The sequence below is a fragment of the Armigeres subalbatus genome, chromosome 3, assembly GCF_024139115.2.
Source record: "Armigeres subalbatus isolate Guangzhou_Male chromosome 3, GZ_Asu_2, whole genome shotgun sequence".
NCBI classification, from domain to species: domain Eukaryota; kingdom Metazoa; phylum Arthropoda; class Insecta; order Diptera; family Culicidae; genus Armigeres; species Armigeres subalbatus.
The window spans coordinates 354,139,652-354,155,404 of NC_085141.1; the positions used below are offsets into that span (position 1 = coordinate 354,139,652).

Here is a 15,753-nt window from a genome sequence, read left to right on the forward strand (position 1 = left end):
CAAAAACTACTTCTCGCCTACCTACAGTGTGGTTTGAAATAAAAATGATAGTGCAGTGCATAGAAGAGAAAGGATCTAAAATTACTTTTCTCTGGGTACCGTCCCACCGTGGTATCCAACTCAATGAAGCAGCGGATATTGCAGCGAAAGAGGCATGTCAATCTGGTGGGTTGGATTATTATCGATTCGCCTGTTTGGATATAGTGTTTCGAACACACCTGAAAGCAATGAACGCATGACAAACCCAGTGGAACTCAGGTACCAAAGGAAGATTTTGCAGCAGAGTCCTTCCAAAAGTTTCAATGGAGACTTGGTTCAAACATTCGGGTTTTTCACGGAGAGAAATAGTTATAGCTTCCAAACTCTTAAGCAACCACTCCAGATTACCGTCCCATCTCAAAAGGAACAACATTGTTGAGGATGATATTTGTTCTTGTGGATAAGCCGTAGCAACGCCTAATCATCTTCTTCGATTGATTGCAGTACAGCGACAAACACTATGCCAACATGTCATCAAAGAAGGCGTTTATCCGGATCTTGAGTTGATTCTGAAAAGCGGAAATTTCGAAGTGCTCAAAAGTATAGCAAATTTCTTTATCGATTGTGAAATTGATTGGTACGCAATAAAATGAAAATGTATTAGATTTTCTAACGAAACATGGCCAAAAAATGGAAGCAAGAGGCCAGAAGGAAAAAAAAGTTCAGTTAGATGTAAAACGGAACAGTTCCCTTATGTATTTCCAATCCGATACAAAATTGCGTTGTGTTACGGTTTGTTTATCTTGTTCGAAAAGTTGTTAATATTCGATCGAGTCCGTATTATTTATGCTAGATTGTGTCTGTTTTGTTTGTTGATTCTGTGTCTGGATCCAAGAAGAAAGCCTGAAGTAGGCAATAAAAAATGATTAGTGGTGGTTTGTCCCAAGTTCCAGACACAGACATCGAATCGTTGATGCCAAATAGGATAAGAATCCTACACAAAAGGTCAGCTATGAATAAACCAAACTCTTTGCTGTAAATGCGCAATACGCAATGAAAATGTATTTGCGGGATTTGACCGATGGACCAAAATCTCATATGAAACCTCGGCACATCCCGTAGTGAGCCTGAGCACCACCTAGCCGCCTCTCTCTCAGGGCACCAAGAGAGAACGTGCATTATTTTAGTTTGTTATTTGTTTCATGTTGATTGCGTATCTTTATGTTTGTATGAAATAATTGTAACCTGGGGCCTGTTATATTTAATATCTTGCAAGTACTACACGGTAAGGATTGTTCGGATCTTATTAACAATTCAAACGCTTTGTAATTCACTGTTTTAACAAATACCTTACAGTTTTATTATTTCGTTCTGCTTCCCAAGAAATAAAAAAAGGAAAAAAGAATCGCATCCCGCTTTTCATTTTCCGCATTAACTCCTGCAGCTAAGGTTACTAACTTTATCTTTTCTACGATGCATTGATAATATGTATTTGTATAAATCATATTTACTGTCTGTTGAATAAGCTTCCGAAAACAAAAGAAACGAAGACCGTCCTACTGATTCTTTCTACATGACCACACCTAGCCATATCTCTACGCATTCATCTGCACCGTCGAAAGTAGTTTCACGCACAAACCGAGCTTAAAAATTATAGGAAAACTTTTCATTCGGATGGGTTTTCTTACATTTTCTTAGGAATCCACAACAACTATTTATAGGGTATCAATCGTTAGTATGTGCATAATATTGTTAGGGCTTGAACCCTCCATGCGTTATGTGGTTAAGGAATCGTTATTTCTAGTAAATGTAACGCGTTTGTATAAGTAAGGGTGGTGTGATTTGAAATAAGGCATTCAAAATGTCGATTTCAGAATAATTGTCATTTCTAGTTTGCACCTCGTTATTTCAGCGAAGAAATCGGTTCACGATGTGTCGTTAAATTTAAAAATGTCACGGAAAGAAATTTTATTTCTTGATTTTAGGGACAAAATAATAATAATAGTATAGATGAGACTTTGCAATTAATATTCAATTGTAAAATAAAATCGAAAAAACAACCGTTATGTTTCTTTGCACGAGGTCTTTCTTATCTTTAATGAATGCGATATAATATATGTTTCTCCTAAAACTAATATGTTCATTCAGTTATCCTCTGATTCGTCATCTATTCTAGAACACACGGCTATTTCTTGCGCTAAATATCTTTCGTTTATTAATTCTGCTGGATGTATTTTCTTTTTTTTTTTAATTAACTACGTAAAGAAATTATTGATTTTCTTAAAACTGGTTAATAGCAAAATTCACACTCCTCTTCCATTTTCCTAAGCACTAACGAGACAAAAAGCCAAACTTAAGAGGTTTCTACCCTTAAGCTTTCATGTATAAGAGCATATCTCAATCCTACAAAGAAAACAGCGAATCCCGATCTCCCAATTGGGAAAAAAAATCACATTTCACATTCATGCACTTGCACCCCATTCCAAAAATTCTGTTCCCGTTCAACCGAAAATGAATGTCTAGTTTCTCTTAAATACCAAGATTTATATCAGGTTTCCTCTAACACTGCATCTGGTTCTGATCTAATCTACACTGCTGATGCTACTTTTTACACAATATGTTTCATCGCTCTGACCACCGAATGGTTCCGATGACGATACTATTACCGCTGTTTGTTCTGTACATTTTACAATTTGTGTGCCGACTGACTTTGTAATCGCAACTTTAGGACGCGATCATCGACGAGTTGACACTTGTTTTCGCCCGTTTCGTATTCGTCGAGGGGGCTTTGTCGCTGAGCCGTTTGACTGCCGTTTGAGAAGATCCGGTTCCTTGACCCGTTGCACCAGGGGCTGGAGTTCCTTTGGCCGATTGGGGATCTGGGGAGGGAATGGATGTAAGATAATTACTTGTTCCTATTTTAGTTTCAATCACAAATGTGTGGTCTGTCAGTGATATGGCATGTATGTAAATCAACCTTAAATTCATTCAAACTCACCTTGTAGCCACCTGACTTGCGTGGCTGGTCCGTAGCCTTTGTCGTTGCGCGCCGCAATTCGGAAAATGATGGCAGGTTTCGAGGTGTAATCCACGTGGGCCGATTGCAGCGATGTGTTTGGCACCGTGCACTGATTGTTCGGCCCGCAGTAGACCCGCACGAAAGCCAGCTGTGCCGATTGGTTGGTTTTGTCCTTGGCATTTTGAGGTTTAACCGCCAGATAGACGGAGTATTCTAGAATGTCGCCGGTAGTCGATGGCGGTGGTTCCCAGGAAAGATGTGCACCTTCGGGCGATTTCGAAATCTTGATCGCCGATGGAGCTCCCGGGAATCCGGGCAGGCAGGTCTTGAATGGTGCCACATCGCTCCATTCGCCCCGACCGCAGCTATTGATGGCTGCCACGCGGAATCGATACGCGCAACCCGGTTCCAGGTTTATCCTCTTGTACTTGACCAAATCTGGCAGGTTGTCCGCGGTGAGTGTATCACCGTCGTACAGACAATTCCATTCGTCGAATTCGACAAAGTTGGATACAGTGTGCGATAGAGTCTTGAAGATACCCACGGTGTACCATTTCTCCGATTCGTCCTTGATTTTGGGCTTTGCCTGGAAGTATTCCACAAAAACTATGAGCTGGGTGTTACAATAATTGGCTGTAAACTACTTACGTCTTCCTTTTCCTCTTTCGCTTTAGCACTGGGACCTCGCACAGCTTTCATAGTCGTAATGAGCTTATTGCCAACTGCTGCTGACGTAGTTGTAGTTCCGGGGATCGTTGTCACAACCGTCGGAACGGCCGAATTCAACGTTCCGTTACTATTACTGCTGAGAATATTTGCCGGTGGATTGACCGGTGATTGTAGCAGAGGCGATGTCAGCATGAACTGTTTCGAGTTCGCATCGAAGTACTTTATTGTGGTGGTCGTCGGTTGTTGGGGCTGCGGACTTGCCGCTATGGTAAGAGCCCCTGACGGCGACGAGGAAACCGTTGACGACGATGTCGTGCTCATCAGATCTGATAGTACGGAAGTAGCCGAGGCAGCAGCTTCTGCAAGCGCATCCAAATGCCCTCCGGTGGTGGTGTTGCTGATGTTCGCCGACGACAATCCCGAGTCTTCAGTTTTGACCAACGGACTGCTAGGGATTTGTGCTACCAGTTGGGTGCCATCGGCCAAGGTGCCCACTTGGGTCAATTCGCTACCGTTGCCGGTTGTTTTGAACGTTATGGTTTGCGTTTCACCGGAGAGCGACCTCGTGAAGCTGTCGATTGTGCCACTGGACTGAAGTAGCCCGGAGTTGAGTTGACTGGGAAACAAAATAAAATGATGTTGGAAATTATACTTTGGATAAAGCCGGAAACATATTAATTTCCAAATAAAAAATATTCCATTATCAGATGAATATTTTCTAAATAAATCTATGAATTTCCAAGAAAAACATATTTTTTGCAAATTTTTGTGGGGAGTGAAGACACAAGGTATAAAAAAACATTTGCCCCAGTCTAATTGACCTTTCCCGTCAAAAAATGTATCTCGTTTTATTGCGTCAGTAAAATCTTTGACTTATTCATAGTCAACATTCCATAGCACATATTTCTGAAGGCTCTGAAGAATCCGCATAATGCTGGTTAAAATCATTTTTTTTTAAGTTTTATTGACGTGTTTTTTAACTGTTTTAAATAAATTAAAAGATTGATTGTGCGAATAAGTGTTTTTACGGGGGAAAGGTCAATTGGGGCACAATATGAAACTGAACTCAATTTTACACTCACATAATATTATCGCCACCGGAACCGGCAGCGGCGAGCAGGTCAGCATTCTGCAACGAAAGCAACTCCCCGCTTTTAATGGTGGTGAGAATGTTGGCCGCTTCGGTTTCCGACGCCGTGGGAGCACTGTTCACACTGACGACCATCGTGGTGGCGGTCGTTGACGTTCCATCGGCGTTCAACAATTGGATCGTTGAACCGGATGCGGGCAGACTGGATGCCGTGATTGAATCCGCACTCAAAATTGCCGTTGTGGGTGTTGTTTCGTCGGAACTGCCAGCTACGGCGCCCGTAAGGGCGTCTTTAGACGGCTCATGAGTTGACGACATTGCGCTGCTGTCTGGTTGATCGCCAAACGACGTCTGTTGAAGAACGAAAAAATAAAGGTTAGACTCTGAATATTGAGGATTGCTGTTTATTCAAGTAGATTTAAATTGGGAAAGGGACAAACTTGTGATTTAAAGTAACAAAGTACTCATTCTTGGCACTATTGGTATGTTTGTTGAATGTTGAATCAAATATCGTAAAAACGTATTGAGATTGAGGATTTTTTTGTCGAGACTGTTGCAGAAACCAGAGGCATTACATTTATTCTCTTTTTTGTTGAACTCACAGAAATCGGGGTTTACGTTAGAGATGGGCAAAACAGCTCATTGCAGTGAGCGGATCTGATCCGTTCAGCTCATTGAAAAGAGTCAGCTCCTTGGATCAGCTCTTCAGTTCTTTAATGCTACATATATTTAAAACATAATTGTTAATATTATCATTTTAATTATTGTTCAAAAATTTAAAAAAATATATTCTTTCATTCATCATTCATCTATTTACCTCACTTTGAAATCTTTAAAATGTTAAGCAACAGTGAGGTAATAATTTCTATTGAAAAACCGACAATTTTAAACTAATAACATTTATTACGCTTTTTCTAACCGTCTAGTTTTGAAGTCTAAGAATTCATTTAGAACCATCACATTTATTTCTATACAAAAACTAACTCAACATTATTTTCTATTCATAATTCTAATTGATAACGTTGATAACGTTTCTCAAATCATTAATTTGAATAATTCAGTCCCTAGTCTCTGATATGTATATGAACCATATCACGTGTCATAAGTTTTCTCTTCATACTGGGTGCAGTAAATCAATGCCTTGTTTGCGCGCGCTTCTAACCCTTCTAACCATGCGTAGTTGACATTTTCATACAAGCGAGCCCATTCATCTATATTGGTTCCCGAAATGCGAGAGAAATAAAAACAAGAGAGTAAATAAAATACAGAGCACGGTGCTACAAACAAACCGAGTGCACATGTAGCAGTATGCTGGCGGGAAAACCCGTCGCAAGTAAAAGATCCGCTCCGTGCAAGACACAGCTCCCAGTTCGGTTCGTTTGAACCACACGGTTCGCTCGCTAGCATCGGTCGCGACTGATCCGGATCGAGATCCGTGTCGCACGGATCTGAGCTGGTGGCGCAGCTCTCGCTTCCATGTCACAGCAATTTCGAGCTGGACGACGACATGAGCGGAACTGAGAGTTGTTCGGATCTTTTGCTTGGTACGGTTCGTTCGCTACCGCACGACTAGGTATCTTTTGTGTGTCCGTTCGTAGCGCCGAGTATGTGGGTATGGGTTAAGAAATAGGCGGCAAGCTAGATTATTTTTGCTTGTGTGTTTCTTATTCCTCTCTGCAGCAGAAATGATTTCTGTTGCTTGGCTAGATGGTGCTGTCGCTTGGCTTGATGGTGCTTGAGGTGCAAATAATAGACGATCAGCACGTGCGCGGTACTGGACTAAAATGCTCATTACAAGCTCGCTTGTGTCGTGTACCGCGAGCGTGGTATTTTCGTTTGTGCTGTACAAAATACAACAGCGCGCGTACTCGAGGGAGCTTCTCTAGGCGCGTGTTTGACAATGATTTAATCAATTTAAAGTGAGCTGCTGAGCTGGGCTTCTTTAAAAAAGATCCATGGCTCATCAGCTCAATGTAGGGAAGCGAATCTTTGGAACAGCTCCTGAGCGCTCCGCCCATCTCTAGTTTACGTGGGGATACGTACCGCAAAAGATTGAAAAGCATATGGAACAATAAACAAAACCCGCAACCAAATACGCCCAGTAAAACGTTGTTGCAGACAGTACAAACGAGCGCTGACTTATGAGAAAACCGCAACAACTGGCGATATTCGTCTCGTCTACGACATCTCATAACGGCTGATTGGACAAATGATGAATCCGAGGTCATTGAAAGACGCGGAATCGGAATGAGCTGACACATTGTTTCGAGCACTTCGAACAACTTTTCCAGTTTCGAAACCCGCAACCAAACATCTCGGCATGACCAGTGTCGACTCCAAAGTCTTATCACTGCAGGAGATGGAAGAAGCCATCCGAGCATTAAATGTAAATCCAACAAAGCTTCTGGGGTCGATCAAAAGCTTTCCAAGCAAATATTGTTTAGACTATTCTGCAATATTCGGCACACTGCGACTTTTTCGGCCGACTGGATGCAAGCCGTCGGATGCGACATTCATCGTAGATTCCCTCAAAGTATTAATCCCTCCTCCAGAATTCCGTTGGCAGACGGAGAATTAAACTGCTCCCCCGAAGCAACTGATGCCAATCTTCTTGCATCTCGCCACTTGAAGATGACAATATGACGTCCCACGACGGGAGCGCTGAAAAGCGCATTGAGATTGATGCCAGTTAAGTCTCAATTATGATTATGGCAGCGCGCGTTAATGGATTTTGCTTTGGTTATTGCTATATTTTGGATGCGAGGGCTCCTTAGTAAAGGCGGGTGACACCAACCTGAAACGGCGAGTGGGCTAATGACTAGGCTGTCCCATAAACCCGTGGCGGGTCTTGTAGCACGCCGTCCAATCCCGCCACCCAGTTTTGCCAACTAGATGGGAGTAGGCTCAAATGATAATCCCTGACTAGAGCTGATCTGGTTCTGAACACGCACAGCAGGGATCTAAAGATGTTTGTGATAACCCTCTGCAACACCATTGTAAAGGCAAAGCAGGAATGGAGGTCCCTGCTGAAGGCCAGTAAGGAGGCGGAACAAAAAAAAACACCTTGTTCCCGTTAACGGCAACAAGACTCGGTTTCCGAGAATTTAAACGAACGCGACCAAAATACGTTGTATTCATTTTATTAGACTTGTATGTTTTTCAGGATTTTTTTTACGGATTGCACCACTACTTGGAGAGCAGCTTGCACAGTACGTCAAGAACCTGAACGCAGCTCGGTTCAAAGACCAGTATCCAGAAGCGGTGGCGGCGATATGCAAAAGAACATACGTGGACGATATGCTCGACAGTGTCGAATCCGAGACAGAAGTCGTGAAACTCGCATAGGATATTTGTTACATATACGCAGAGGGCGGATTCGAGATCTGAGGATGGCTGTCTAACTCCAAAAAGGTTCTTGATTCTATGGGCGAGCAGAGGACACCCCAAATGTATATGAACATGTATGGAGACTTGGCGACCGAAAAGGTCCTTGGAATGTGGTGGGACACTATCGGTGACACATTTACTTTCAAGATTCCAAAACGGTGCCAACAGAAGCTGTTATCCGGAGAGCAAGTCCCCACAAAGCGGGAAGTTCTACGGGTTTTAATGTCAGTCTACGACACGCTCGGCTTCCTGGCGCATGTACTGATGTACTTAAAGGTTCTGCTCTAAGAAATTTGGCGTTCAAAAATTAATTGGGATGAACAGATAGGCGATCAGCTACTGGAGAAATGGAGAATTTGGCTTAACGTACTGCTTGAAGTTGAGACAGTTTGCATTCCTCGATGCTACCGTAAGATGACCTCATCGTCAACCGTGACTAACGAAGTTCAGCTGCATGTCTTTGTCGATGCCAGCGAGAAAGATTACGCAGCAGTCGCATATCTCCAGTTCGAAGAAAACCACTCTGTAGAGTGTACGTTCGTTACGGCTAAGACCCGAGTCGCGCCACTGAAGTACGTCTCAATTCCACGACTGGAACTCCAGGGTGCAGTGATTGGAACCCGTCTTGAGAAGTCTGTAGGAGAAACTCATCGTGTACCTGTGCAAAAAAGGTTCTTCTGGACCGATTCAAGGGACGTTCTCTGCTGGATACGTGCGGATCACAGACGATACAGCAAGTTTGTTGCTGCCAGGGTTGGAGAAATTTTAGAAGATACCGAGCTATCAGAGTGGATGTGGGTTCCAACAAAAACGAACGTGGCCGACGAAGGTACAAAATGGAAGAAAATACCTGATCTCTCGCCATCCAGCAGATGGTTTAGAGGACCGGAATTCATGTGGCAGCAGAAGAGTGCCTGGCCAGTTCAACCGTCCATTCATGGTGAAACTACCACTGAAACCACATAACATGATTGTATGTCATATCCCAGAAACCCATTGCCCAGAAAGTGATTCCCCAGAAATTAATGCCCCTGAATGCACTACTCCCCAGAAAACCATTCCCCAGAATACCACAATCCCCAGAAAGACATTCCCCAGAATGCCTCTATCCCCCGAAATACATTCCCCAGAATGTCCTTATCCCCAGAATACCATACCCCAGAATACACCATTTCCTAGCTTGGACTAAATACTTCGTAATTGCTTCATCCCGGGCAAATGCGTACTTTTAAAGAAGGAGTCATCTACTCTTTTGCCTTATTCCGGGCAAATGCATACTTTTAAAGAAGGAGTCATCTACTCTTTTGCATTATCCCGGGCAAATGCGTACTTTAAAAAAATGAGTGATTTACTCTTTTACCTTTTCCGGGCAAATGCATACTTTTGAAGAAATAGTTATCTCCTTGTTTTTTTTTTCCGGGCAAACGCATACTTTTAAAGGAGTCATCTACTCTTTTGTCTTATTCCAGGTAAATACATACTTCTAAAAATGGAAATCATATATTCTTACGACCCATTGCATTTCATACTCTTTTCAACGATTATGCCAAATGGTCATTATGCCAAACCCAAACGGCTTTATGCCAAACGGCATTATGCCATATGGGCTTCCCCCAATATGAACAACGAGTATAATGGATTATATGCTCCTTCGTATTATATGTGAGCCCTAACAAAAATATCAAATGGGCTCCATTCCGGGCAAATGCGTGCTGAAAATAAGGCAGCATATGTCGTTTTGCCTTATTCCGGGCAAATTCGTACTTTAATATAAGTATTTTTGCATAGGAATATAGTATCTAGTATTTTTAATTTATAGAAATGACAGCGAAAAACATAGTTTCTTAGACTGATACCTTTTTCTGGGGAACGGGTCATTCTGGGTTTTTGGTTTCTGGGGAATGGGTCATTCTGGGGATTTCTTTTCGGGGAAATGGTGCATTCTGGGGAATATCATTCTGGAGAATTGGTCGTTCTGGGAAACGGAATTCTGGGAAATACCATTCTGGGGAACTGATTCTGGGGATTGGTATTCTGGGCATTGACATACAACCCATAACATATATGCATCATTGCTTTGAAATGTGGTTCATCTTCGATTTTGGAACACCAGCGAACCTACTGGTGGAAGTCAAGCTTTACTGAACAACGAGCATGAGACAAAACAGCAGCGCATGCTTTTCTGTCGTTTTCTTTCACCTTGAGAACACGGGCCCTCCCGTTCGTCGGTTGTTAGTACTGTTGATACACGGTGAGTTGATTTTGAAAACGGTAATTTGTTCTATGTTGTCTATCTGTTCTGTGACTGAAATGGTAGCTACGATCAACGTCCATACCATTCGTGAACCAATTCTCAATTTCACCAATTATTCTAACTGGCGCAGGCTTCTCCGGATTATCGCATATGTACTCCGATTCATGAGAAACCTGCGAGCAAGATTACAGCAGAGAACACGATTTACCGGAATCCTCCAACAGACAGAGTTGATCGAAGCAGAACGATACATTTACCGTCAAGTTCAGCTGGATGCGTATAGCGAGGAAGTAGCTTTGCTGCGAAAGTCTAAGGAATCTGGAGGTAAGAAAACGGCTACAATTCCCAGAAGTAGTTCTCTTTACAAGCTCTCGCCGTATCTTGATGACCACGGAGTGCTTCGCATGAAGGACGAGCAGCTGGTTGCCAGTTCGTTGATCACGACGCTGTCCACACCATTATTCTGCCAAGGGAACATCCGATAACCTCGCTAATCATACGGTTCACCCACGAACGCTATCACCACCTCAACCAAGAAACGATTGTCAACGAACTACGTCAGATATATCGGATCCCGAAACTACGAAGTTTATGCAACAAAGTACGAAGACTGTGCCAATACTGCAAAAACATTCGAGCTCAACCGCAACCACCCGCAATGGCTGATCTTCCGCTGGCTCGTCTTGCAGCTTATTCTCGTCCATTCTCTTACGTTGGGATCGATTACTTCGGTCCAATTCAAGTCGTTGTGGGTAGGCGGATCGAGAAAAGGTGGGGCGTATTGATAACATGCCTGGTGGTACGTGCCATTCACATTGAAATTGCGCACTCCCTCACCACAAGTTCGTGTATCATGGCTCTGCGGAACTTTATGTGCTGGCGAGGAACAACCTTAGAACTGTTTAGTGACAGGGGAACGAACTTCATCGGTGCAAATCGCGAGCTGACTGAAGCGCTTCAATCTCTTGATCAAGATTTACTGATGCAGGAGTTCATCACTACGCATACGAAGTGGACCTTCCTACCGCCGAGTAGTCCGCACATGGGTGGTAGTTGGGAGACTGGTGCAATCCGTAAAAAAAATCCTGAAAAACATACAATTCTAATAAAATAAATACAACGTATTTTGGGCGCGTTTGTTTAAATTCTCGGAAACCGAGTCTTGTTGCCGTTAACGGGAACAAATTAAATTTTTCGTTTAGTGTGCCTTTTAATCGTAACGTCCGGTAAGCGGTCTCGTACGGTAGCTACTGCGATCTCTATGTGACTCGACTCGACTGAAGTCGAGTCAAGTACGAGACACTGAAGACGGCCTTACTTTTGAGGTCGAAATACGTATCTGTCAAGATACAATTAAGTGGTGGAATTCAATGGGATTGTATAAACTCGTCTTATGACAGGTGAAAACATTACACTAAAAAGCTCAAAATAATTTTCTTATTAATATTTTATTTAATGCTACTTTTGGAAATACACATTACTATTATTGGTGTATAACAACGGGTCTACTACGAAAGGCCGAATCACAAAAGGCCGAATCACGAATGGCCGAATTACAAAAGGCCGAAAGCAAAAAAGGCCGAATGCACAAAAGGCCGAAACCACAAAAGGCCGAAATCACATAAGGCCGAATCACAAAAGGCCGAAACCACAAAAGGCCGAATAAAATCGGCAGACCAACAAAGTGGACCGGAGCGCGCGCGCTCGCTCCGGTCCACTTTGTTGGTCTGTCGATTTTATTCAGACTTTTTTTTATTCAAATACTTAATATAATTTAGAATATGCGGATTATTTTGTGATTTCTCAGTGAAGTCTTGTGAAGTCAGTTTCTTTTAAATTGGGAGAAAATGATATGCATTGAGGAACACCGCGTTACTGCAAGTTATACAGCTTTTGGTCAAAAGCATAATTGAAAAAAAAATTTTTTTGTTTAGCTTCTGATGTCGCAATTAGATCATGAGTAGTGCGCATCATTAGCACAATGCTCAACCATGCATCATGAAGCGCACAACTCCTACATTGATGCAAATCGGCAATTCGATTCTGTGAGCCATGAATCCGGTGGAATTTAACTCGGGCTCTTGCATTAGATTTGGGAATTTAACTTTTCCCAATACTACTGATAATGATTACTACGTCAGCAAAGGAAGAAAAAAGAGAGCTCTTGGATTACTCCGTTACTTTAAAGTGATAATATTTATCCGTATGTTCATGCTTTCATTACTGCAATGAAGATTGATCTATTATGCAATATATAAGGAATCAAATTGACTCTGTAAACACCGTCATACAACTTCTTTCAATTGAAAGATTGAGCTTCGACGTTGAACTGACGTTAAATACCTCAACTGAATAAGATTGATTAAGAATTAAGATTGCTGCTAGTAGTTGCAAAACACGTGGACAAGTTTTTCTTAATAGGGCAGCATAATATAAGTAAACGTAAATTTGTCAATATTCCAAGTTCTCTTAATTGAAAGATTGAAACTTTTTGTAATGATTCGGTCTTTTGTGTTATTCGGCCTTTTGAGATTCGGCCTTTTGAGATTCGGCCTTTTGTATCATTCGGCCTTTCGTGGTTCGGCCTTCTGGGTTTTCGGCCTTTTGTGGTATGCTAGAACATTTTCGGCCTTTTGTGATTCGGCCTTCTGTGGTTCGGCCTTTTGTGATTCGGCCTTTTGTACTGATCCCATAACAACATCATCCGATAATCATCGTCAGTCACATACTAAAAAATATAGGCAAAAGTTTTTGGTCGTATTTTTGCCGTCGTACATCCGATTTCGGGTATTGTTAGCTCCAAGGATGTTAACGATCATTCAGTAAATTGCGTTCGATCATTTAGTAGTTTGTCAATAACACATTCCAGAAGCTGAATTTCAAAATATGTTGTATGGTGGACTTCTAGTGCGAAGGTTTTTCTACAACTTTGCCTAATGGTTCGTTATTAGAATTCAACTAATTACGAAGTTAGAGCGCTAGTTGCAGTAACTCAAACTAAATGATTGGAATTTTGTTATCATTTAGTCTAAGTTACTGTAACTATCGCTATAACTCCGTTACTAGTGGAATTCAAACAACGAACCATTAGGCAGAGTTGTAGAAAAACCTTCGTACTAGAAGTCCACCATATAAGATATTTGAAATTCAGCTTCTGGAGAGTGTTATTGACAAACTACTAAATGATCGAACGCAAATTACTGAATGATCGTTAACATCCTTGGTTAGCTCGATACGAAGAATTTGAGTAGATCTTACACCGTAAGTATTTGAAACTAATAATTTCTAATTTTTTATGTACTAAAATATTACATTAAGATACTCATTTGTCTTATTATTATGTTGTAAAAATATGTTGATTTTTATCTAAATTGAGCCCATAAAATTTCAAAATGAAAAATGAGATGGAACCCAATTTTAATCATCTTTGAGGGACGTTGATAATTTTTAGGCGGAAAAAAAAATTAAAATCAAAATCAAAATGTTTACTCAAGTGCATAGAATGACATTGTATAGGCCAAAAGTTTGGGTTCACTTTATTTGGCCGTTCACAATTTTAGCCGAATATTGTCTGAAGTACACTGCCGTGAATCGCATATTTTTCCCATATGAATACACTACTAAAAATCCACACATATTTATTGGCAAAAATCCATAGATTTAACTTATGATGTATATCAGCGCACACATAACTATTCTCCACGCGAACTACTAATAAAATATATATGCAAATAAACTTTATGTGTGGTCTCGAATTAGCAATTATTTAATTTATGTGTGGTTCTATATCGATTATATTAGGGTGGGTGGAGCCATTGCAAAAATTTATAACGGTGACACATATATCTTATATAGATATTTTTGGCAGTGTAGGAAACCCAGTAAAGATGGGACAGACATGCGATTCACGGCAGTACAGTTCTTGATGTTTTGATTGGAAACTCACTTTCTTCAAAAAAGATGATTAAAATTGGGTTTCATTTCACTTTTCATTTCGAAATAAAATTCTGTGGGCTCAATTTTGAGAAAAACCAACATATTTTTACAACATAAATATAAGAAAAATCAGTATCTTAATGTAAAAAAAAGGTCACAGTGTGTCTAGCGTCACAAATAGTGAAGAAATGTTAAAGTATCATAAGAAAACAAAAACCATTCGATTTTGGCAACATAAATGTTTCGAACGTGATGCCAAAATCGAATGGGGTCTGAGTTTTGACATTGTATAGGTAACATACAGTCTTTACAATATGGTTGACGACACCTTCTTTAAAGCATGAGCTGTTCTTTCTAAATTTACTGCATGTTGCTTTGGAATTGCATATGATAAGCATTTTCCAAAAATGTTGATGCCTTCTTTGAAGCATGATCAGTTCTTTCAAGTTATATTGTTTATTGTATTATAAAAGTGATTTGCAATATTTTAACGTTAGTTTGTATTACGCTTTTTGATCACATGCACATGGCTTTATTTTGCACCTACAAAAAGAATTTCATATAACAATATATTTCAACCGTTTACGCCTATATGTACCGTGCTGTGCCCTTATTCCAATCAGCGCCTAATTCCGTTCATGCAAGACAAAATCTATATAATAAAAATGAGTTGAGATTTCCTTCCTGACTATTTAACTCGCGAACGGGTTGACCGATTTGCAAGATTTTTTCCCTAATCGATTCGTTTTGGGATCCGCAAGGTTTGTATATGCAAAAGGTTGATGAATTTAACGGGGAAATGTAAAAAAATCATTAGAATACAATTTTGGGTCAGCTGTTGAGGAAAACAAAACAAACGTACGGAAATTGATCTAGAGTGCGGTGCTGCAAATAGTTCATTGTGACATTTGCAACACCCGGGCAAAGCTGGGTTTCTTTCGCTAGTTATAAATAATAAAGAGTTTTTGTCTAAAAACAACAGAAAAATATCCTTGTACTTTTCTATGGTTATGTATGCATGAAATGAAATAAAAACCAGCGTCATTTTTAGCGATTAATAGTGAAAATTTAAACAAAATTTGTTGGTCGTCACTACGAGCGCCATTTTGACTGTTTTTATTAACTCACTTGCTAAGAACGTCTGTCATAATATTTAAGCATTTTTAAGTGAAAATTTGCCGTGGATTTCAAATACAGCAGCATAACAAGACGAAACTGGTAACATTATAGCTTATTACCAAATTGTTGCCTGTATTTTCCCGGTAAGAAATGCTGAAAAGTGAAAAATATCTTGACCGGAATAAGGGTACAACTAAATCTACTCGTTCCTTATTCCGTTCATTGGGTTTGGAGGATGGATTCCGAAAATTCCGTGTTTGAGAATTTAATTTATGAGCAAGAAAAGGCACATCGTACATT

At 40.8% G+C, this 15,753-nt stretch overlaps 1 protein-coding gene across 7 annotated transcripts in view; it reads right to left on the reverse strand.

The window, feature by feature from the left end:
* Nucleotides 1-1,308: 1,308 nt before the first annotated feature.
* LOC134226101 (host cell factor) overlaps nucleotides 1,309-15,753 on the reverse strand; it is a 45,568-nt gene continuing 31,123 nt past the window's right edge. For all 7 annotated transcript variants that reach the window (XM_062706652.1, XM_062706649.1, XM_062706650.1 and 4 more), the window contains exons 8-11: nucleotides 4,750-5,108; nucleotides 3,647-4,283; nucleotides 2,978-3,584; nucleotides 1,309-2,858 (exon numbers count right to left, since the gene is read on the reverse strand). In XM_062706652.1, coding sequence (XP_062562636.1) covers nucleotides 2,704-2,858; nucleotides 2,978-3,584; nucleotides 3,647-4,283; nucleotides 4,750-5,108 — 1,758 coding nt within the window. In that variant the 3' untranslated portion in view covers nucleotides 1,309-2,703. The remainder of the gene's footprint in view (nucleotides 2,859-2,977; nucleotides 3,585-3,646; nucleotides 4,284-4,749; nucleotides 5,109-15,753) is intronic.